We start from the raw sequence: 22,746 nt of genomic DNA, 5'->3' as shown, positions 1-22,746 counted from the left end.
GCGCTTTTGTCGGGTCACGGGGTATTCCTGACAGTAAGAACAATCAACCGATGGAACAGAAGTTGCCTTCAGAAGTTCACTGGAGGCTTTCAAGAAGAGACTGGACTGCCATCTGTCAGAAATGGTGCAGGAACTCTTGCTTGGGGGGGGGGGTTGGACTAGATGACCTACAAGGTCCCTCTCAACTCTGTTAATCTGAAAGCATGTCCTGGCTCACGGTGTTTCTGCTCCCAAATCTCTCCCTTTGCTTGCAACTATTAAGCGCATGGTTAGCAACCCTGGAGCCCAGCTTGGCTATGCCGGGGAAGACATGGAGAAAAGGATGAGCGTTGCCATCGGTGGGAAGATTAGCAGGTGACTCACCATTTCATTTATGAAACGAAGCCAGGAATCCCTCACCTAATTTCCAAGACGCTAATAGAGCACTGTATTTACCTGCGGCAGCAATAAGGGCTTATTAAGTTTGTCTCAGCGACATTGTAAAGCCGTGATGTGCAACCTACAGCGGGTCCCTTTTTGCGATGCCCTTTCCAATTTCCTTTGCTCATATTTCCTTGTCACGCTCCATTCAGCCATCCGAAGGCCACACGCCAACTTGCACGCAAAACATGCAAATTGTTTTCAGACAGTTGGTCATTATTATTATTCGCTGAGGGTTTTTTTTCCTTCCCCGAACATCTTTTAACTGTCTATTTTTCTCCTCGAATCTATCTTCCCCTTTTATCCATTTCTCTAATTGTATTAAATTTAACCAATTTAATTGCTAAAGTGTTCTTTAGTTGTGTTATATTCTTTATCTTTTTTCTTCCAGTCTTTCCATTTATATAAGAATAGAATAGAATAGAATAGAATAGAATAGAATAGAATAGAATAGAATAGAATAGAATAGCAGAATTGGAAGGGACCTTGGAGGTCTTCTAGTCCAATCCCCTGCCTAGGCAGGAAACCCATAGAATAGGATAGGATAGGATAGGAAAGGATAGAATAGAATAGAATAGAATAGAATAGAATAGAAGAGTTGGATGGGACCTTGAAGGTTTTCTAGTCCAGCCCCCTGCTTAGGCAGAAAACCCATAGAATAGAGTAGAATAGAATAGAATAGAATAGAATAGCAGAATTGGAAGGGACCTTGGAGGTCTTCTAGTCCAACCCCCTGCCTAGGCAGGAAACCCATAGAATAGGATAGGATAGAATAGAATAGAATAGAATAGAAGAGTTGGATGGGACCTTGAAGGTCTTCTAGTCCAGCCCCCTGCTTAGGCAGAAAACCCATAGAATAGAGTAGAGTAGAGTAGAGTAGAATAGAATAGAATAGAATAGAATAACAGAGTTGGAAGGGATCTTGAAGGTCTTCTAGTCCAACCCCTGGCCTAGGCAGGAAACCCTACACTACTATCGGATATATCTGATTTTCTTTTCATTTACTAATCCATTCTTTCAATTCAATCTTAGGAATTTCTCCATTTCCGCCGGTTAGACAGTTTACAAAACTTGAAATCATTATAAAAGAATGTGAGATGAACGAAGAATATATAGGGAAAGGAAGACTTGGGGAAAATAGATAGAATATTAACTGAATTAGAAGAGCAGGCAAATGTTTTAAAATTAATTTGGGAATCAGATTTGGGAGAAATAAATGATAATGATTGGAAAAATATTTGGAATAGAAAACTATATAAGAATATGTCAGTTAGAGTTAAGGAAAATGGATATAAAGTGATATGGAAGCGGTACCTAACACCACGTAAATGAAATCAAATAGATGGTAAATATACAAATATTTGTTGGAGGTGCAAGAAAGAGGTTGGAACATACAAACATATGTGATGGGATTGTGATAGTGCACAAAAAGTTTGGGACATGGTGTTTTAGAAATTAGAGCACTCTTGAATGTAAATTTAGACCCATCACCGAGAATTGCATTACTGTTGCTGATGGAAAAACGGGATATAAATGAAACAAAAAAGGAACTGATTGTAAATGGCAGCTGGGTTAATGATGGCTAAATATTGGGGATGAAATTGGGATACTGAAAGAAACGAGGGGTATAATGAAATCTGGAGTATGGCAACAAATGATAAATTAACAACGGAAATTAAATTTTAAAAAGGAATGATCAAGGCAAACGATTATAATGAAATATGGGGAGATTTTATAAAACCAGTGTTGGTGGAAAGCAAAGGGAATAAACTTACTCAAGAATATATGTATTTTAAAAAATAAATAAAATTAAAAAAATTTCTTCCCCGAAAATCCTAAATTCTTCTGGATTTTATGCGGGTTTTTTCTCCCCTCTCCCTTAAGAACGGGGAGAGAAAGTACGTTTATTTATTTGTTTTTCTAGCACCTTTATATTTTTATAGTGTATTAACCTAGGTGAAAATGCTAATCTATATTGCCGGTCAGTGGATGTTACGCCCGTATGTTGAATAAATAACCTAATTTTTTCTTCTTTTTATGTTTGCTTGCAAAAACAAGAGCTTTTGAAAATCTGACAAATTCTTAAGCAATAAAATGGGCTCTTTTTGCAGCTTAAATGGAAAAAGGGATCGGATGGGGCTTGGATCCGATGCTGATAAAACTCAAAAAAAGGTCAGATTCGTAGCCTCGTGTGCAAATATATCCCATTTCTTTGCTCAAATGACACAGGAAAACCATGGAAACTACAGTTCGAAATGAGCTCACAGCCCAGACTGCATTTCTCCTCCCTCTGACCTTACAAGCTTATGGGCTTGTTTAAATAAGGGAGGCAATTTGAGGGCGGGGGAGAGAATCATAATTGCAAAGGATTTAATCGTAACGACGATTAAAACAAAATGCAGAATCAGTTTTTCGGTATGCACATTTTTCATTCGAAAAAATCATGCTGAGTGTAGAGGCTGAGACAAAAGGGGAAGACCACGAGTTCAAATCCTGGACACAAAGCCAGCTGACCGGCCTCGTGCCAGCCACTCTCTCTCGGCCCTAGGAAGCAGGCAATGGCAAAACCACTTCTGAAATTTTGCAAGGTTCAGGCAGTTGCCAGGAAACAAAGGTTAAGAAGCAAGCCAGATGGCAGTTTAGGTGCTGAATACTTTGGAAGACGGAACAAGAATGCCTCTGACCATAGGGTGAGTGCAAGTATTTATTTCCAGGAACCAAAACAACTTCGTCTTTCTCTACAGAAACACGCAGCTGGACAAGCAGTCTATTTAGAGCAGCCTAATTTAGAAAGATGGATTTTAGAACATGCAATCTAGATTTCCCTTTGCACATATGTGCTAGCCGTTCCCGACTCTAGGGGGCAGTGTTCATCTCCTTTTCAAAACCAAAGAGCCAGCGCTGTCTGGAAACGCCTCTGTGGTCACGTGGCCGGGATGACTAAACGGCGAAGGCGCACGGAACGCTGTTCCCTTCTCACCAAAGGTGGCTCCTATTTTTCTACTTGCATTTTTTTACCTGCTTTCGAACTGCTAGGTTGGCAGAACCTGGGACAAGTAATGGGAGCTCACTCTGTTACGTGGTGCTAGAGATTCGAACCATTGAACTGCCGACCTTTCTGATCGGCAAGCTCAGGGTCTTAGCCACCGAGTCACCGGGTCCCTATTGTGAAGGATATAGATTCCCCCAAAATTCTTAGGGATCTACATTAGATCCCAGTATAGCAATAGTAGCAATAGTAGTTAGACTTATATACCGCTTCCTAGGGCTTTCAGCCCTCTCTAAGCGGTTTACAGAGTCAGCATATTGCCCCCACAGTCTGGGTCCTCATTTCACCCACCTCGGAAGGATGGAAGGCTGAGTCAACCTTGAGCCGGTGAGATTAGAACCGCTGAACTGCAGATAACAGTCAGCTGAAGTGGCCTGCAGTACTGCACCCTAACCACTGCGCCACCTCGGCTCTTTTTATGAGCCAAGTCCTCCGTGTATACCTGGAAGGAACAGGAGGGTTAAAACAGTAAGAAATAAAAATTCTTTCCCTGCAATCTGCATAGTTAAAATTGCAGCAAGGTTAATTGGAATTAAGAAGAAAAGAAACATTTTTTGTTCTCTTAGTTATGCGTCCTCTATAGAATCTTTGCTTCAAAAAAAAAAGGACAACCAAAATGTTCCAGACGCAGATGGTGCCGTCTTTTTTTCTCTCTACAAACTGTTTTCCCCAAGGTAAAAAGAATCCAAAGGAAAATAATACTTTGAAAATCTGTGTTTATTAGATGCTCCGGAAATCAACCCAGTCGGAAGTTGTGATTACATTTCCCACTGCTGTCGATACAAAACGACCTTGGGGGTCGTGACAAGTTTGATATATTCAAATATATTTTATTCGTTATGCTGTTTCCATCTGCCCTTAAAATATTAACCGAAGGAACTACGATTCTGAGAATTGGCCTCCCCAAGTGATTCTTTGATGTAGCAAACTACATCAAACCTCCAAAATAAGTTTCCCCGACCGAATCCACATATCAAATGTGTTTTTCCGCAGACCGGAGGGAGCATGCTGCCTGCATCCCACAGATGGGGCTTCGCTTGTTTGCTAGAATACTGCATCCAGCTTTGGCTACCACACTATGAAAAAGAAGTTGAGACTCTAGAAAGAGTGCAGAGAAGAGCAACTAGGATGATTAGGGAACCAGAGGCTAAAACCTACGATGAATGGTTGCAGGACTAGTCTAGGGAAGAGAAGAACCAGAGGAGACAGGATAGCAGTGCTCCAATACTTGAGGGACTGTCACAAAGAGGAGGGGGGTGTCAATCTATTCTCCAAAGTACCTGAAGGCCAGACAAGGAACAATGGATGGAAACTGACCAAGGAGAGATTCAACCTGGAAATAAGGAGGAATTTTCTGACAGTGAGGACAATCAACTAATGGAACAGAAGTTGCCTTCAGAAGTTGCGGGAGCTTCATCCCTGGAGGCTTTCAAGAAGAGACTGGACTGCCATCTGTCAGAAATGGTGTAGGGTCTCCTGCTTGGGTAGGGGGGTTGGACTAGATGACCTACAAGGTCCCTTCCAACTCTGTTAATCTGTAAAGGATATTGAGACTGTAGAAAGAGTGCAGAGAAGAACAACCAAGATGATTAGCGGACTGGAGGCTAAAGCAGACGAAGAACGGTTGCAGGAACTGGGCCTGGCTAGTCTAGGGAAGAGAAGGACCAGGGGAGACAAGAGACACCTTCCAATATTTGAGGGGCTGCCCCAGAGAGGAGGAAGGGGGTCAATCTGTTTTCCAAAGCACCTGAAGGCCAGACAAGGAATAATGGATGGAAACTGAACCAGGAGAGATTCAACCTGGAAATAAGGAGGAATTTCCTGACAGTGAGAACAATCAACCAATGGAATAGAAGTTGCCTTCAGAAGTTTTGGGAGCTTCATCCCTGGAGGCTTTCAAAAAGAGACTGGGCTGCCATCTGTCAGAAATGGTGTAGGGTCTCCTGCTTGGGTGGGGGGGGTTGGACTAGATGACCTACAAGACCCCTTCCAGCTCTGTTAATTTAGTCATTTTTTAGTCATTTATTTGACATTTATAGGCCGCCCTTTTCCCTGAGGGGACTCAGGGCGGCTTACAATTAATGGGAAGGGAGTGTAAGACAAAACACAAGGGAAAAAAAATGTGAATAAAAAATAAACCAATAAAACACAACATTCATTCAGCATTCGGGTGGGGCAAGGTTCGGGTCTTATCCCCAGGCCTGACGGGATAGCCAGATCTTGAGGGCTGTGCGGAAGGTCTGGACGGTGATGAGGGTACAAATCTCCACGGGGAGATCGTTCCAAAGCGTCGGAGCTGCAACTGAGAAGGCTCTCCTCCACGTAGTCGCCAGTCGGCACTGACTGGCGGATGGAATTCGGAGGAGGCCTACTTAATCTATTTAAATGGTTGCTGGCATGCTGCAGACCAGTGCCAATCCATGGAGCCCTAAAGTATTAATTGGACCACTAAATCATCGTTCCTCTTATTTTAAGTGAGGCCGACTCCCTCATAAGCGAAGACGACCTTCCTCGATCAAATGTACCATTTGGGAAAATGCTAGCATCCTTTGACTTTTTTCCTCCTCCTCTTCCTCCTCCCTGCTGTAAATAGAAATACTTTTTTTTTTTTAAAGGAGCACCTAGGTCCCTCCTGAACGTTTTCCGTTTGAAGAGCCATCAAGTTTCCTCCCACCCGTCCCTCCCCGGCTGTCAGCCTGACAGAGCCATGGATACAAATAGTTCTAATTATTGCCGCTCGGAACTAATCACCACTGTGTTCCCTTTTTAAAGAGAGGATCGTTCTGGATTGCGAGGGAGCCTCAACATAGCGCCACTTAAAAATAAAAGCCAGAAAACATTCAGACCCTGGGAGAGCATTTAGAGGGAAGAAAAGGGGAGGTTGGCAGGCTGTTGATTGAGCCCATCCAGAGGAGAAGGAAGTGGAGGAAAAGGAGGGGGGAGAGAAGGAGGGGGAAGAGGAGGAGGAGGAGGAAGGGGAGGAGGAGGAAGAGGAGGAAGAGGGAAGAGGAGGGAGGGAGGAGGAGAAGGAGAACGTGGAGGAAGAGGAAAGAGGAGGAGGAAGTGGAGGAAGAGGAGGAAGAGGGAAGAGGAGGGAAGGAGGAGGAGAAGGAGGAAGAGGAGGAAGAGGAAAGAAGAGGAGGAAGAGGAGGAAGAAGAAAGAGGAGGAAGGGGAGGGGGAGGAGGAAGTAGAGGAAAAGGAAAGAAGAGCAGGAGGAAGAGGTGGAGGAGGAAGAGGAGGAGAAGGAGGAGGAAGTGAAGGAGGACGAAGGGAAGGAAGGGGAAGAGGAAGAAGAGGATGACTGTGGGATCCTTGGTTCTGAGTTTAGTTATTTTCTTGCAGAAATTTCATGACCTAATTTAGGGAATGTCAACAGTGCTGGAAGGGAGTGTGGTGTGTGGAAGAGGAGGAGGGGAGGAAGAGGGAGGAGAAGGAGTAGTTTTTTCTGCACATTCCTGGAGAAGATAGTCCTTTAAAAAACACAAAACATATCAAGCAGAAAATGGTCATGGATACAGTCCAGGGAGCTAGAAGATCACACCTGGAATTTGGCATCCAGAATACAAAAAAGATGGAGACTCTAGAGATTCTAGAAAGAGTGCAGAGAAGTGCAACAAAGATGATTAGGGGACTGGAGGCTAAAACACAGGAAGAACGGTTGCAGGAACTGGGTATGTCTAGTTTAATAGAAAAGAAGGACCAGGGGAGACATGATAGCAGTCTTCCAATATCTCAGGGGTTGCCCCAAAGAAGAGGGAGTCAAGCTATTCTCCAAGGCACCTGAGTGTAGAACAAGAAGCAATGGGTGGAAGCTAATCAAGGAGAGAAGCAACTTAGAACTGAGGAGAAATTGTGACAATGAGAACAAACGATCAGTGGAACTCCTTGCCACCAGAAGTTGTGGGAGGTCCATCACTGGAGGCTTTTAAGAAGAGACCGGACAGCCACTCGTCTAGAAAGGTAGAGGGTCTCCTGCTTGAGCAGGAGAGGTTGAACTAGAAGACCTCCAAGGTCTCTTCCAACTCTCTAATTCTGCCCAGCATTCTGTTAGAAGAAAGAGAAGGAGTGATGGATGGTTGCAAGCCGACTGGAAGAGAAATTTCACCCATGAGCAACTACTCCATTGTTGCTGTTTGCTTTAAACTCAACTTGTCTCCAACCCATCAGGGCTCATTTGCAGCTAAGCAACAGTAGGTTCCTCATTTGGTTGTAATTCTAAAGACGCTTTCATAAATCATAGAAAAGTGGAAAGTGGAGGTGGAACGAGAAAAATTGTTTTAAAGGTAAATCTTTCCCTTGCACATATGTGCTAATCATTCCCGACTCTAGGCAGTGCTGCTCATCTCTGTTTCAAAGCCAAAGAGCCAGCGCTGTCTGAAGACGTCTCCGTGGTCATGTGGCCGGCATGACTCAATGCCGAAGGCACATGGAACGCTGTTCCCTTCCCACCAAAGGTGGTTCCTATTTTTCACTTGCTTTCAAACTGCTAGGTTGGCAGAAGCTGGGACAAGTCACGGGAGCTCACGCGGCACAAGGGATTCGAACCGCCGAACTGCTGACCTTTCTGATTGACAAGCTCAGTGTCTTAGCCACTGATGCGTATCTCCAACTCGGCGAGGCTGTTATCAAATCAAATCTGTGAGCTTTTTTCCTTCCCTGGAACCAACCATTTGTTGGTGAAAAGCTTTGCCGAACACAGTTATCAACGCTAAAGAAATTAATCCTTTCTGTTTGCACGCAGCTAAGCGTGCATGCCTTAAAACGAGTGCCACATGGCCCTAAGCGATCAGGAGAAATTGGAACTGCATGCCATTTTCCAAATCCCCTATAAGAAAAAAAATGTCTGGATGCCGGCCATTCAAGAAGCATGCAAGAGCCCATAACAATACCTTGTATATAATCTCCCCGCAGAAGAAATCAGGGAGATAATGGGTGTTTGACACAGCTTTCCCTTAAGGGGCAGAGGACAGGGGCCTGGGATCGGTCTTTGGCAAAATTCAAGGCAATGTCGTACTGATGGAAGGCAAGAGAAGAGTTTAAAGCATGAAACTGTGAAAGGATAACAAGAGTTGGAAGGGACCTTGGAGGCCTTCTATCCCAACCCCCTGCTCCAGCAAGAAACCCTGTACCTTTTAGCAAAGGTGTGCCAAAATTGTGCGTGCAGGCACTATCGTGGGCGTGCCCACATCCACAATTCAATGTGCCCGCCTTACCTGCGCATGTAAACCTCCTTTCCTGAAGCCTCTGGAGGGCAAAAACGGCCTCCCCCAGCCCTCCGGAAGGCCTAAAATCAGCTGGCCGGCGCATGTAAATATGGCTCCATGTGTCGCCGGTGGCACATGTGCCATCGGTTTGCCATCACAGTCCTATACCTATACCCAGGAGTGCGTTTCTGCCGGCATTAGTGCCAGTTCGGTGTGCGCATGATTTTGCTTCAGAGGGTATAAAGGCACAATTGGAATACATTGTGTGTGATTTGAACCCTCCTGTAAGCCAGTAAACTACCTGAACATGAATGGCCACCAGAGTTACATTTGAGGCTTCATCGGTGGGTTGATATTTACCATGCTGAACTCAATTGCTACGTTAACTCATTTCCCCCCCCCCCCAGATTCACCCGATACACAGAACTACAAATTAACCCAACTGATTTGAAACACACGGAGACACAAACAGTGGAGATCAGCGTTAAGTAAACTTGTAGCAAGGTCTTCGGTTAACCTTGTGGCCCGACTCATATGAAGTACAACTATGGTGCGGGTCATTTTCACCCGATTTCTTGTATAGCACCATCAGTGGTGGTTTTGTAACCAGGTTAATGGCGCAGCAAATTGGTCGAATCCACCTCAACTGCACTTTGTTTCTGCAAACACAATTAAGCCAACCACGGGATGGTGGGTTGTATAAATCTTTCCTAGATAGGCAGAAGCGAGCACCATTAAGCCCAGCTGTGTTTACTCCCCCACAAGAAAAGGTTTATAGAATAACCACGTAGGCTACAGTTTTAGTACGATTCAGTTTGATGACCCCCGTAAACAATAGTATATTCCGCATTTCAAACGGGCTTCAATTTGCAACCTCTTCCCCCCTCATGCCACCCCCACGAAAACCCAAGAGTAACAAATCATCAGAATGTATCCCGCGCAAAAGGTGTTTGAGCAATGCAGATAAAAACCATCCTTCAGCAAAGAATCACTCGACAGGTAAGAAACAGAAGATTAATTATTGGGCAACTTTTAAGTCTACTGCTTTAGACAGGGCCCTATCTGGATAGTATGATCAGCACAACCAAACAGATCACCAGAACAGAATCTGGACCTCACACCAACCTATAAACAATAGTTACGAGTCACCAATGGATTTTTCCTGGTCTGCCAAGGATCAGCACCATGGAGAGCTCAGCCTATAAGTTCCCATTGGCTTTGAGCTTCTCTGCAGGCCATGGATTTGCACCCAAAGGAGAAAGGCAGGAATCAGCACCATGGAGAGCTCAGCCTATAAGTTCCCATTGGCTTTGAGCTTCTCTGCAGGCCATGGATTTGCACCCAAAGGAAAAAGGCAGGAATCAGCACCATGGACAGCTCTTCATCTTGCTGCCTCATTGTCTCATCTTACCTGTCCTCATTTTGGAAGCTCTGGTCGCCCAAGAGCAAGTCTCGAAACCGATAGCGAGGCGGTAGAGGGAGCACCTCGGAGTCCAGCTCGTTCATGGTCAGGGAGGAGATGTCCAGGATGACCCCACTCTTGTTGGTGCTGCTTCCTCCGGCTTTCCCGCCTCCTCCTGGGGATGCCTTGAATCTGGGAGGGGAAAAGAGGAGGGGGGAGAGTGAGAGGCTGGAGACAGGTCGTCCTTTTCCCCCTGCAGTTGGATGCAAACAGGAAAGTCAAATCTCTGCCAGATACTAAAAACGGTACTTCCCAGGTGTGGCTTAGAGTCCCTCTTGAGTAGTAGAAAGCTGGTTATCCCAGCTCCATGGGAAGGACCAGAAATAGACCCCGTGTTCCTGGTAGTTTTCAACCCCAAGACCAGGAAAGTCTCTCTGTTTTCCTTTTCCCCTTCTGGATGGAAATATACACTATCACACAAGTAAACAGCCCTTTACTGCCAACTCTCTTTACAGCCCTGGGGTCCCTCCCACAGGAAACAAGATGGGAGATATTGGGGGTGGGCTGCACACAAGAAAAGGTGAAACAGGGATGAAGACTTCCAAAGCCATAGCAGAGGAAAGCAGCGGGGGGGGGGGGAATGATTGCTTTGCAAATCTGCACAAAAAAAAATTAAAAAGGGAACTATCATGGTGGGAAGCATGTAGGGTTTTTTAAAACAACAATTTTATTAATTATATGGAGATGTAAAATGCAAAAGTGAAGGAAGAAGAAATAGGGAAGAGAAAGAAATGCAGAGTGAAGGGGATCTTTCTGACATGTATCTTTTATTGGGTTCTACTAATCTAGTTGAAATGTATATCGTTAAGGTAAAGGCAAAGGTTCCCCTCACACACACTGTATATGCTAGTTGTTCCAGACTCTAGGGGGCGCTGCTCATCTCCGTTTCAAAGACGAAGAGCCAGCGCTGTCCGAAGACATCTCCGTAGTCCTGCAACTGGCATGACTCAATGCCGAAGGCGTACGGAATGCTGTTCCCTTCCCACCAAAGGTGGTCCCTATTTTTCTACTTGCGTTTTTTAAGTGCTTTCGAACTGCTAGGTTGGCAGAAGCTGGGACAAGGAACGGGAGCTCACTCTGTTACGCGGTGCTAGGGATTCAAACTGCCAACCTTTCTGATGGACAAGCTCAGTGCCTTAGCCACTCAGCCTCTCTCTGAACAAAAGCATGCAGCAAATTTAAGTTCAAACACACATGGACACGAAGATTTCATTGTGGCTTACATGCCCATTGAAAACACTAGAAACTTTCCAATTTGTTCTGCCTGCAAGCAACTTCCTACAATACTGGGAGCATCCCCGTAGCTGCAGCAGCCAAAAAAGCCAATACAATTCTTAGTTGGATAAACAGAGGCACAGAATCAAAACCATGTGAAGTGTTACTAGCGCTTTATCAAGCCTTAGTAAGGCCATACCTGGAATACTGCATCCAGTTTTGGTCACCACATTACAGAAAAAATGTTGAGACTTTGGAAAAAGTGCAAGGTTAATGTACATTCATTCAGTCAATGCCCTTTATTTATTCCGTATGGCAAAATAAACAGGGACGTGGTGGCTCAGTGGCTAGGACGCTGAGCTTGTCAATCAGAAATGTGGGCACTTTGGCGGTTCGAATCCTTAGCGTTGTGTAATGGAGTGAGCTCCCGTGACTTGTCCCAGCTTCTGCCAACCTAGCAATTCGAAAGCAGGTAAAAAAATGCAAATAGGAAAATAGGGACCACCTTTGGTGGGAAGGGAACAGCGCCTTTGGCATTGAGTCATGCCGGCCACATGACCACGGAGACGTCTTTGGACAGTGCTGGCTCTTTGGCTCTGAAACGGAGATGAGCACCGCCCCCTAGAGTTGGGAACGACTAGCACCTATGTGCGAGGGGAAGCTTTGCCTTGACCATATGGTGTCACAGAATACAGCATCAAGACATAAAATTCACAACAGCAGCATATAAAATCCAAAGATAAAACACCAGAACAGTGAATTATTTTACTGTCCATTCCATTGGGCAACTGAGAATTACTTCTTGGTCTAAATCCACTCCCTCGGCCATGACCTGAGTTGCTAAATTCTTTCAAAGAGCATCTATTTCTCTTTGTCTTACATCGTTTTTATAATCCTCATGTTCCTTGTAAGCTCAGAAGCAAATAAATCCCCTTGAGTAAGCATTTGAACAAAAAAAACCCATACCCAAGAAAAATAACATTCACAGAGGGAAGAGGGTAAAATATTGTTATTTTTTCAAAGAAGCTTAATTTTAGAAAGAAGGTTTAAAGTTTTCGGTGGATTCCGGTCAATGTCTTTCCCCAACTTTCCCTATCTCAAAGGTCTTGGATTATAGCTATTGTTATGTCACGGAGGCAGTAAATGTTGTAGCTACATCAAGGTTCCCCTCACACATAATTAGTTTGCTAGATAGCACCCAATGTTCAAGTCTGTCCAGATCCTTCTGTAGCTTAAGCCTCTCTTCTGGAGTGTTGGCTATTCCTGCCAGCTTGGTGTCATCTGCAAATCTGATGAGCTCCACATCTATCCAATCGTCCAAGTCATTGATGAAGAGACACTAGGGCAGGGACAAATGAAACCAACCCTTTAAGTTAAAGTTTTCTTTCCTCCAAACACCAAGAGAAAGATGATGAATCAAGTCCATCCAGTTCTTTCTAAAGATGATGAATTGAGTCAACCCAATTCATCTGAAAATGATGCATTAAGTCAACCCAATTCACCTGATGATGAATTAAGTCAAGCCGAGGTTTGAAGAGCTCAACCGTGACTGGCAGAATGCATCCGTTTGCGTGCTGTCTCATTGTGCCTCGAGTGGTTTTGGATGAATGTTGCGAGAGAGAAAGTCACAGCCTACAGCAAAACTTTAATTGCAACCGTAGCACAGAGTCCTTCCTTTCTTTGCAGAATGTTCCAGGTTAAATCTCTCTCTCTCACTCTCTCTCTTTTTTTCCCCGGCGTCTCCAGGACAACCCTAAGAGATGCCGAGAGTCGGTGTGTCAACCACGCTGTGTTATTTTGACTCAAGAGTTCTTCGCAGCTGGATGAAATAATAAGAAAGATTCCTGACTGTACTGAGATGGACAAGTTAACAAAAGAAATCCAAGGAAAGGAAGAGGCAGAATATTATTTGCTATGGGAAAAATGGCCGGAGGAAAGAAACAAAGATGAACATTAAGTATCTAAGAAAGATAAAAATTAGAAATAAAAGAGGAATGTTATATACATAAAAGAGGGATAGAGTTTGTTTGAGATAATCAGCCAAAATATAGGTAGATAATAAATGATAATGAAATAAGAGGGTTAAAAATGGTGAAACTCAAGTTGGATTTAAAGCACCTCACCCCGCTTTTTACAAAATGGCGGGAATGTTACTGCGGCGGCGGCACAGAGGTGGGGCCCTCGCCTCAGAGTCAGGAGGTTGTGAGTTCAATCCTCAGTAGAGGCAGATGTAGGGTCTCCTGCTTGAGCAGGGGCTTGGACTAGATGACCTGCAAGGTCCCTTCCAATTCTGTGAATCTGTTAATGCGCCTTTTGACTTTCTGCCTTAATCACCAATCTGAGTACGAGACACCAGGGTTTGGCTTCGGCTAAGTCTTTGCAGTCCCTTCCCTGATAGGCAAAGTGTCCCTGTTCCACAGTATTAAGAGAGAGAAAAACCAGAATAACAGGATTGGAAAGGACCTTGGAGGTCTTCTAGTCCAACCCCCTTCCAGAGCAGAAAACCCAACACCAATTCAGGCAAACTGCTGTCTAATCTCTTGTTCATTATCACCGAAATAACACATTTTAAATTTTTTTTGCATCTTACAGAATAACAAGAGTTGGAAGGGACCTTGGAGGTCTTCTAGCCCAACCCGCTGCTTAAGCGGGAAACCCTACACCACTTCAGAAAAATGGTTCTCCAACATCTTCTTAAAAACCTCCACTGATGGAGCACCCACAACTTCTGGAAGGAAGCCGTTCCACTGATTTAATTGTTCTCTCACCGTGGGGAAATTTCTCCTGAGTTCTAGGTTGCTTCCCTCCTTGATTTAAGCAAGGACCCCTAGAGAGACACACCTTCTTTAAGGATTGGAGCGATTCTGCCTTGGATTCGGAAAGAGGGCCACCGAGGCAAAAAAAAACCCACCTCCCCACGAGAGACTGATTGAAAGAGGGTTAGAAGTTGGACCGGGGTTTTGTTCCCTAAACGTGAAAACCTGGGATTCTGAGGTTTTCTAGTTCAACTCACAGCATCCCCGGGAACCAAAGAACTGTATTTCATTCCAATACAGTCACATTTCTCTCCTCCCTTTTCCCCACTTCCCACCCACCCACCCCTGGGGAAAAAAATCAGATCAGGCTCCCAAAATGTCAGTTTTCCATTTTTGAAAGCCAGCCGGTCTGTCTGTGTTTTCAGCCAACACTTACCTTGTCAGCTTTTGGGAAAGCTCTTCTCTCCGAGAATAGCATCTCACCGTCATCCTGGAGGCAAGCATATTTCTCTCTCTCTTTCTCCACAATCCCCCCTTCTCAAATCAAGCCCAGCAGCCGGGAAGCCCCCCCACCCCATCCGGCTTCTGAAAAGCAAGCAGGATCTGTCACCCCAGCCATGGCTTTGCGATGTGTTTTCTTCAGGCGGGGTGAAGGAAAAATGTTAAAAAAAAAAATCAATCTTGTTGTCCTCCACCCGCCGGGGATCTACTTCATTGGTTGATCCCCTGGTTTTCTCAAACTGGGTGCAAAAGAATAGCAAACCAAACAGGCCTTCACCACACACACACACAAACGCACACAAAACCCGCACGGAAAGGACCCAGCAGCTTGCAAAGAGAGAAAGGGAAGAGGCTGAAGGCACAGTCTGCCTTTTGCTGCCACGTGGTGGTGATGCAAAAAATGAGAGAAAGAGAGACAGAGCAAGAGAGAGAGAGAGAGAGAGAGAGAGAGAGAGAGAGAGAGAGAGAGAGAGAGAGAAAGAGACAGACAGAGCTAGAGAAACAGAGGGACAGAGAAAGACACACACACACACACACACACACACACAGAGACACACAGAAAGGGAGAAACAGAGAGAGAGACATAGATAGATAGATAGATAGATAGATAGATAGATAGATAGATAGATAGATAGATAGATAGATAGATAGATAGATAGATAGATAGAAACAGAGAGGGAGGGAGAAACAGAGAGAAAGACAGAGAGACACAGAGATAAATAGATAGATAGATAGATAGATAGATAGATAGATAGATAGATAGATAGATAGATAGATAGATAGATAGACAGACAGATAGAAACAGAGAGAGAGAGGGAGAAACAGAGAGAAACAGAGAGACACAGAGATAGATAGATAGATAGAAAGAAAGAAAGAAAGAAAGAAAGAAACAGAGAGAGGGAGAAACAGAGAGAAAGACAGAGACACAGAGAGACACAGAGAGACACAGAGAAAGAAAGCAAGATGATAGATAGATAGATAGATAGATAGATAGATAGATAGATAGATAGATAGATAGATAGATAGATGATAAGAGACAGAGAGGGAGAAAGAAATAGAGGCAGTGACAGATAGAGAGGCAGAGAGAGAGAGAGAGGCAGAGAGAGAGAGAGGGAGAGAGAGAGAGAGGGAGAGAGAGAGAAAGAAAGAAAGAAAGAAAGAAAGAAAGAAAGAAAGAAAGAAAGAAATACAGAGACACACACACCAGAGAGGCACGCACAGAAAGAGTGGGAGAAACCGAGAGACAGATTAGATAGATAGATAGATAGATAGATAGATAGATAGATAGATAGATAGATGGATGGATGGATGGATGGATGGATGGATGGATGGATGGATGGATGGATAAAGAAATAGAGACAGAGAAAAGGGGGGAGAGAGGGAGGGAGGGAGGGAGAGAAACACAGAGAGAGAGACACACAGAGAAAAACACACACAGAGAGATATTCCAATTCTGTGGAAGGCAGCCAATATTTCTCATTTTTTTATAAACCCCACCCTGCTCTCCATTTCTCCAACATATGCTTTAGCAGTTAATGCGGTTTAGCTGGGGGCGGTGGGAGGTAGAGGACGCTTAAGAAGAGATGAGAGCTTCAGCACATACACAAAGGGTAGGAGATGAAACCAGGGTCTTATCCGGCATTGCCAAGGGTAGCAGGAGATACGAAGGGTGGACATTGCAAAGCAGCTGTAGATCTCAGCTAAAGGTTGGGAGAAACATCCTGGAGTAAAGGCTGATATTTTTTTTTTGTCGCTTGAGTTTTTAACAGCAACGCCCTGACCAAGAAAGCTTAATTCGCAAAGAGTCTCGTGAAGTTGAACGCAAGGAAAACGAGATTCGGTTACAGAGTTTTGGAAAGCAGGAAGGATTTTTCTAACCCTCTTTTTCTTTTAACTGTAGTATATTAAGTCACGGTAATAGTCCATCAATCAGAATAGAGCTGGAAGGGATCTTGGAGGTCTTCTAGTCCAACCCCCTGCTCAAGCAGGAGACCCTATCCCATTTCAGACAAGTGGCTGTCCAGTCTCTTTTTAAAAACCTCCAGTGATGGAGGACCCACAATTTCTGGTGGCAAGTTGTTCCACTGGTTAGTTGTTCTCACTGTCAGGAAATTTCTCCTTAGTTCTAAGTTGCTTCTCTCCTTGATTAGTTTCCACCCATTGCTTCTTGTTCTACACTCAGGTGCTTTGGAGAATAGCTTGACTCCCTCTTCTTTGGGGCAGCCCCTCAAATACTGGAAGACTGCTACCATGTCCTCAAATATATATACACTACAGTGTCTTTGGAATATATATATATAGTCTTCAGGCCTTGAATCTTCCCTAGGGACTCTTCTCTGTACTTTTTCCAAAGACACTGTAGTCATTTTATTTCTCAATGGTTTAATCCTATTTTTGACTGTCTCCTTCCTGGGTGGATAACAAATCACTGGATGAGATTGGAATGTTCATCTGGACTTCAATTTCTGGCCCCCTTTTTTTTACTTTCCCAGAGTCGGAAAATTCCCTGGAGATGCTGGGGGGGGGGGGATGATGAGCTTTCTAGAGGATAAGATGACCTTTGTATGAAGGACTCAGTGGCTAAAACGCTGAGCTTGTTGATCAGAAAGGTCGGCGGTTTTGGTGGTTCGAACCCCTAGCTCTGCGTAACGGAGTGAGCTCCCATGACTTACACCAGTTTCTGCCAACCTAGCAGTTCGAAAGCAGGTAAAAAAATGCAAGTAGAAAAATAGGAACCACCTTTGGTGGGAAGGGAACAGCGTTCCCTGCACCTTCAGGCGTTGAGTCATGCCGGCCACATGACCACTGAGACGTCTTCGGACAGCGCTGGCTCTTCGGCTTTGAAATGGAGATGAACACCGCCCCCTAGAGTCGGGAACGACTAGCACATACTGTATGTGTGAGGGGAATCTTTAGCTTATTTTTAAATCATGTATATTTTTTAAAAGGGAAGTTCCTCTGCAACATTTGGAGGGAAGGAAGCAATTCCCTACTAATAAACGCAAAGCAGATGGAGAGGGGGAGAAAAAAAACTCAGCCACTCGCCCCAAACCCCAAAGTGCAATTTCCTGATTTTTAAAAATCCATTCAGGAAAAAAATAATAACGATGGTTTCAATTCCTCCGGCCCAATTAGCTCATGAAATATATTGAGATGAAAGCCTCGTTGAGAAGGCAGAACTCTTTTCGAAAACAGAAAAGAAAAGGTCAGAGAGAGGTGGCTTTTGCTGGTTTTCCTAAAGCCAAGTACTCCATTATGAGGGGTTATTTAAATAGGAGTTCTTGTAGAGCTCGGAGAAAAATTGTCTGTATCAATCAAAACACCAGTCAACAACAATCTCCCTCAACCGTCTTGACTAACGCGGAAACGTTGCTGAGAGGTAAAATTAAAATAATGGACGAAAACCAAGCAAGTAGGTCGGTCAAGAGCAGAAGAGTGGGAGAGCCAATCAGATTAACAGATGAACAGAGTTGGAAGGGACCCTATGGGTCATCTAGTCCAACCCCCCCCCACCCAAGCAGGAGACCTTACACCGTTTCTGACAAATGGCCAAAAGCTTCTCTTCTAAAGTGACTTAGATTGATCTCATCTCCCTTTATCCCATGTCCTCAAGCATCCACAGATACTTTATAGCAGCCGAGATGAAGAAAAATAAGCGGCAAACACCGACCAACATACGGTGCCGATTCTGAGAAGGAAGCCCCCGTGTTGTGACCTAGGTTTCCCCAAATCCCAAAGCAGACTCCTTGTCCCAACAAAAACCCCTTTTTTAATTAAGCTAATGTGAATTCCTCTCCTTCACTTCCAACAAAGTCCCGGCAAACAGTCTTCCAAGGGTGAATTTACAACTACAGACCTTATCAGGCTTGGAGAATTGCCAGGCCGATATCTTCCAAACGCCACGCTGCAGCGGCAATTGCTCAGCAAGAAGCCAGGAACAGATCTTCACTCTAGTGAACTAATTTTGTCTCCTGCAAGCTCCACTCCCCTTTTGCTCCTCTTTTATTTCCTCCGGGAGGGGCCACGCATCGTCTAGCCTTACTACCATCGACTCCTGTTCTTTAGCTGTTCCCTTCGTCTGGCAACTCTGCGCATGCGCACACTGGGAACAGACTCCCGCTGTTCGTCTGCTTCACTGATGTCTGACTCTGGAGGCAGCTGATAACTGGCCTACGGCTCTGGCCCCCTCTCTGCCTCTGACACAGAGCCCTCATCCGAGCCTTCCCCAGACTCCAGGACTGGCCCAGGTTCCTCCCCAACCTCCTCACTCTCTGAGTCGGCCACCAGCTCCACTGGCCGCTGGCAGGCCACAACAACGAGATTTGTTTTAATGGGGCAGAATTTCCTCCATGAAATCTGAAGGACAACACAGGGTGTGGGTCAGAAAAGGCATTAGAGTTGCTAGACAGCCAAAGAGTGGCTAGCTAAAGTGAGAAGAAACGTTCTTGGCAGCCACAAGGTGCCACTTCCAACCCCTTAATCGTCCCCATTGTAAATTTGCACAACAGTTTGTGCTTGCCTTTTCAAGGATGGGTCTGAGTCACACCCAGAAAGAATGCCAGAGCCCATCGAGAAAATGGCTCAAAAGCAATTGGAATGGATTGGACAGAATGTTCATAGAAACAAAATGCATCTGATATTCCCTGCAGATTTAATCACTTCACTTCACTCCCTTCCATCTATATAACCACAATGCAGTCACGATTATATTGGGTGTTGTGCATCCAATTTAAGGGGTGGGGGAACAAAAACGGTTCCTACGCAAGACATCGAAGGTCTGGAACTCGTAGATCTTGGAATTATAGGGCTGGAAGGGACCTTGGAGGTCTTCTAGTCCAACCTCCTGCCTCAAGCAGGAGAACCTACACCATTTCAGTCAAATGGCTGTCCAGTCTCTTCTTGAAAACCTCCAGTGATGGAGCACCACAATATGTGGAGGCACTGATTAAATATTCTCACTGTCAGGTAATTTCTCTTTAGTTCTAGGTTGGTTCTCGCCTGAACAAGCTGCTGTGGCCTGCCAGCAGCCAGTAGAGCTGGCAGCAGATTTGGACAGTGAGGAGGTTTGGGAGGAAGATGGGCCAATCCTGGAGTCTGGGGAAGGCTCGGATGAGGGCTCTGTGTTGGAGGCCGAAAGGGGGCCAGGGCCATATGCCAGTTATCAGCTGCTTTCAGAGTCAGACATCAGTGAGGCAGAAGAGCAACTGGAGCCTGTTCCCAGTGTGTGCATGCGCAGAGCTGTCAGACAAAGGGAACAGCTAAAGAACTGGGGTCAACTTGGGAGTGAGGCCACAGGTGGACGATGAATGGCCTCTCCCAGAGGAAATAAAAGAGGAGCGAAAGGGGAGTGGAGTTTGCAGGAGACAATTAGTTCGCTTAATCGGTTCCTGACTCTCCGAGGCTCCTTGCCAAGTTTTGCAGATGTCGGCCTGGCAGCTCTCCAAGCCAGATAAGGTCTGTGACTGTAAATCCTCCCTCGAAAGACTTTGCTGGAGGTGAATGAGCAGAATTCACAGTCAATCAATAAAAGGGTTTTTTCTCTGGACCAGGAATTTGCTTCAGGCTCTTGGGAAGCCTCCGTCGGAAGAGCCTGGTAGACAGAGCCAGCCCAAGGAGCAATTGGGAGTCTCCAAAACAAAGCAGATGCAGCCCAAACTAGAAAATGGCCCATTTGCCAAATCTAGTTGTAATATCATATCCACCCTGCCCGACTCAGAAGGTCAAAACACAACCAAATAATGTGGGATGGGGGTGGGGGGGAAACAACTCTTGACACATTCTTGGACAGATGATTTGGCCATCTAGCAAGATTGTTCCCAGGATTAGAAAGGTTGTGCACCCAATTATGGATTCTGGGTAGAAGGAATGTGAACTCTTATAAACTCTGAACACCTGTTATGATATTGCAAGAGAGCTATTGTCTTTCCCGGGGTAGTTTGAATCCCAGAGTGGAAGTTCCAACCGAGGCTTCCCAAGAGCATGAAGCCAATTCCTTGTCCTGACAAAAAAACCTTTTTTCTTAATTTCCTGTGAATTCTGCTCATTTACCTCCAGCAAAGTCTTTCAAAGGAGGATTTACAGTCACAGACCTTATCTGGATTGGAGAGCTGCCAGGCTGATATCTGCAAAACTTGGCAGGGAGTCAAGGAGAGTCACGAACCAATGAAGCGAACTAATGTTCTCCTGCAAACTCCACTCCCCTTTCGCTCCTCTTTTATTTCCTCTGGGAGGGGCCATTCATCATCCACCAGTGGCCTTCCTCCCAAGTCGACCCCTGTTATTTAGCTGTTCCCTTTGTCTGGCAACTCTGTGCATGCGCACACTGGGAACAGGCTCCAGCTGTTCTTCTGCCTCACTGATGTCTGACTCCGAAGGCAGCTGATAACTGTCAGAGGGCCCTGGCCCCCTCTCTGCCTCCGACACAGAGCCCTCCTCAGAGCCTTCCCCAGACTCCAGGACTGGCCCAGGTCCCTCCCCAACCCTCCTCACTGTCTGAATCTGCTGCCAGCTCCACAGGCGCTGGTGAGCCACATCAGTGGTTCCTTTTCAAAAGCAGACAAATATGCTAACTTTTATGATAAAAGGACTTGGTTCTCAACTTTGAACCAACAGTCCTCACCCCACAAATCAAGATTGCCCATTTTTTTGGGGGGGGGGGGAAATAAGAGAACCAAGTTTATTCAGCACAATCCAGGGCTTCGGCCCGAGGTGAAAATCAATTGAAGATTAAAAGGCTATTCAGACATTTGCAGCTTAGACAAACAAGGTTTGCTTAACCCACATCTGGTAAGTGAATCTACTTGGAACCCAATTCAGAGTGAAATTCCCCCAATGTAGCACCTGACTTTTTTTCCCCTGAGCTAAAGTCCATTCTCTCTCTTTGGCACCATGCAGGGAAAAGGCTGAAGACCATGACAGATATGTAACCTCGTTCCCATTGAGGCTGACATTTAAGACAGGTGAGAAAGTGAGTTCCCACTCATGCGTGTAGTCATTTTCTCCTGGGGGCTCTATGCTTGCCCTATCTGGGGCACCTCTGAGAGCTACAGCCAAGACTTACACACACACACACACACACAGAGAGAGAGAGAGAGAGAGAGAGACAGACAGAGAGACAGAGAGACAGAGAGAGAGACAGAGAGAGAGACAGAGACAGAGAGAGAGACAGACAGAGAGACAGAGAGACAGACAGAGAGACAGAGAGAGAGACAGAGAGACAGAGAGAGATGATACAAGGATAGAAATATTGTTAGAGACAGAGATGATAGATGATAAGCAAGAGATAGCTAGATAGCTAGATAGATAGCTAGATAGCTAGATAGATAGATAGCTGGATAGCTGGATAGCTGGATAGCTGGATAGCTGGATAGCTTGATCGCTAGATCGCTAGATCGCTAGATCGCTAGATCGATAGATCGATAGATCGATAGATCGATAGATCGATAGATCGATAGATAGATAGATAGATAGATAGATAGATAGATAGATAGATAGATAGATGTTACATTGGAGAGAGAGAGAGAGAGAGAGAGATGTTACATTGTAGAGATAGATAGACAGATAGATGGATGGATGGGTGGATGGATGGATGGATGGATGGATAGAGGTAGGTAGATAGGTAGATAGGTAGATAGATAGATGATAGATAGACAGAGAGAGAGAGAGACAGTCAGACAGACAATAGACAGAGATAGATAAGAGAGAGAGATGTAGGTAGGTAGGTAGGTAGGTAGGTAGAGATGATAGATGATAATAGGTAGGTAGGCAGGCAGGCAGGCAGGCAGACAGACAGAAAGAAAGAAAGGTAGATAGGTAGATAGGTAGATAGGTAGACAGATAATAGATCTCTCCAAAACCCTCTGTAGTCTACCTTTGCCCAAAGGGATCTTCCTGGCAGTGAAGACGATTGGATGAAGTCATGCTTGGAATCTCCTCACCCACCGAGCCCTGCCCACTTATCCAAGGGAGCTTCAGAGAGACTCAGAACTTCAGAAACCACCGATGAAAGAAAGAAACCCATCTTAAGAGTCTTGCTCAGAATGAAGAGCTTCAGGGAGAACTACTAGCCTTCTTGCTACCAGAGGATTTGGATAACAGTGGTCTAGGATTGCTTGGTGAAAATACCCCACACAATGGGT

The 22,746-nt window shown here is 45.1% G+C and overlaps 1 protein-coding gene across 5 annotated transcripts in view; it reads right to left on the bottom strand.

Annotated features, from left to right (window-relative positions):
- The window catches only part of KCNT1 (potassium sodium-activated channel subfamily T member 1), an 87,382-nt gene extending 72,444 nt beyond the window's left edge, over positions 1-14,938 (bottom strand). For 2 of the 5 annotated variants that reach the window (XR_015695489.1, XM_087704773.1), the window contains exons 1-2: positions 14,544-14,938; positions 10,086-10,268 (exon numbers count right to left, since the gene is read on the bottom strand). Coding sequence is in view for 3 of the 5 variants with exons in the window: in XM_087704773.1 (XP_087560899.1) it covers positions 10,086-10,268; positions 14,544-14,611 (251 nt within the window). In the remaining 2 variants the exon portion in view is untranslated. The remainder of the gene's footprint in view (positions 1-10,085; positions 10,269-14,543) is intronic. The other 3 variants (XM_087704772.1, XM_087704768.1, XM_087704769.1) reach the window with 2 other exon arrangements.
- Between the last annotated feature and the right edge of the window lie 7,808 nt (positions 14,939-22,746).

This window comes from Thamnophis sirtalis, unplaced genomic scaffold (assembly GCF_051295495.1).
Source record: "Thamnophis sirtalis isolate CommonGarterSnake01/CBP01778 unplaced genomic scaffold, rThaSir2_p1.2 scaffold_2, whole genome shotgun sequence".
NCBI lineage: Eukaryota > Metazoa > Chordata > Lepidosauria > Squamata > Natricidae > Thamnophis > Thamnophis sirtalis.
Note: the sequence above shows the minus strand (reverse complement) of the source record. Positions and strands in the feature narration are given on the sequence as shown.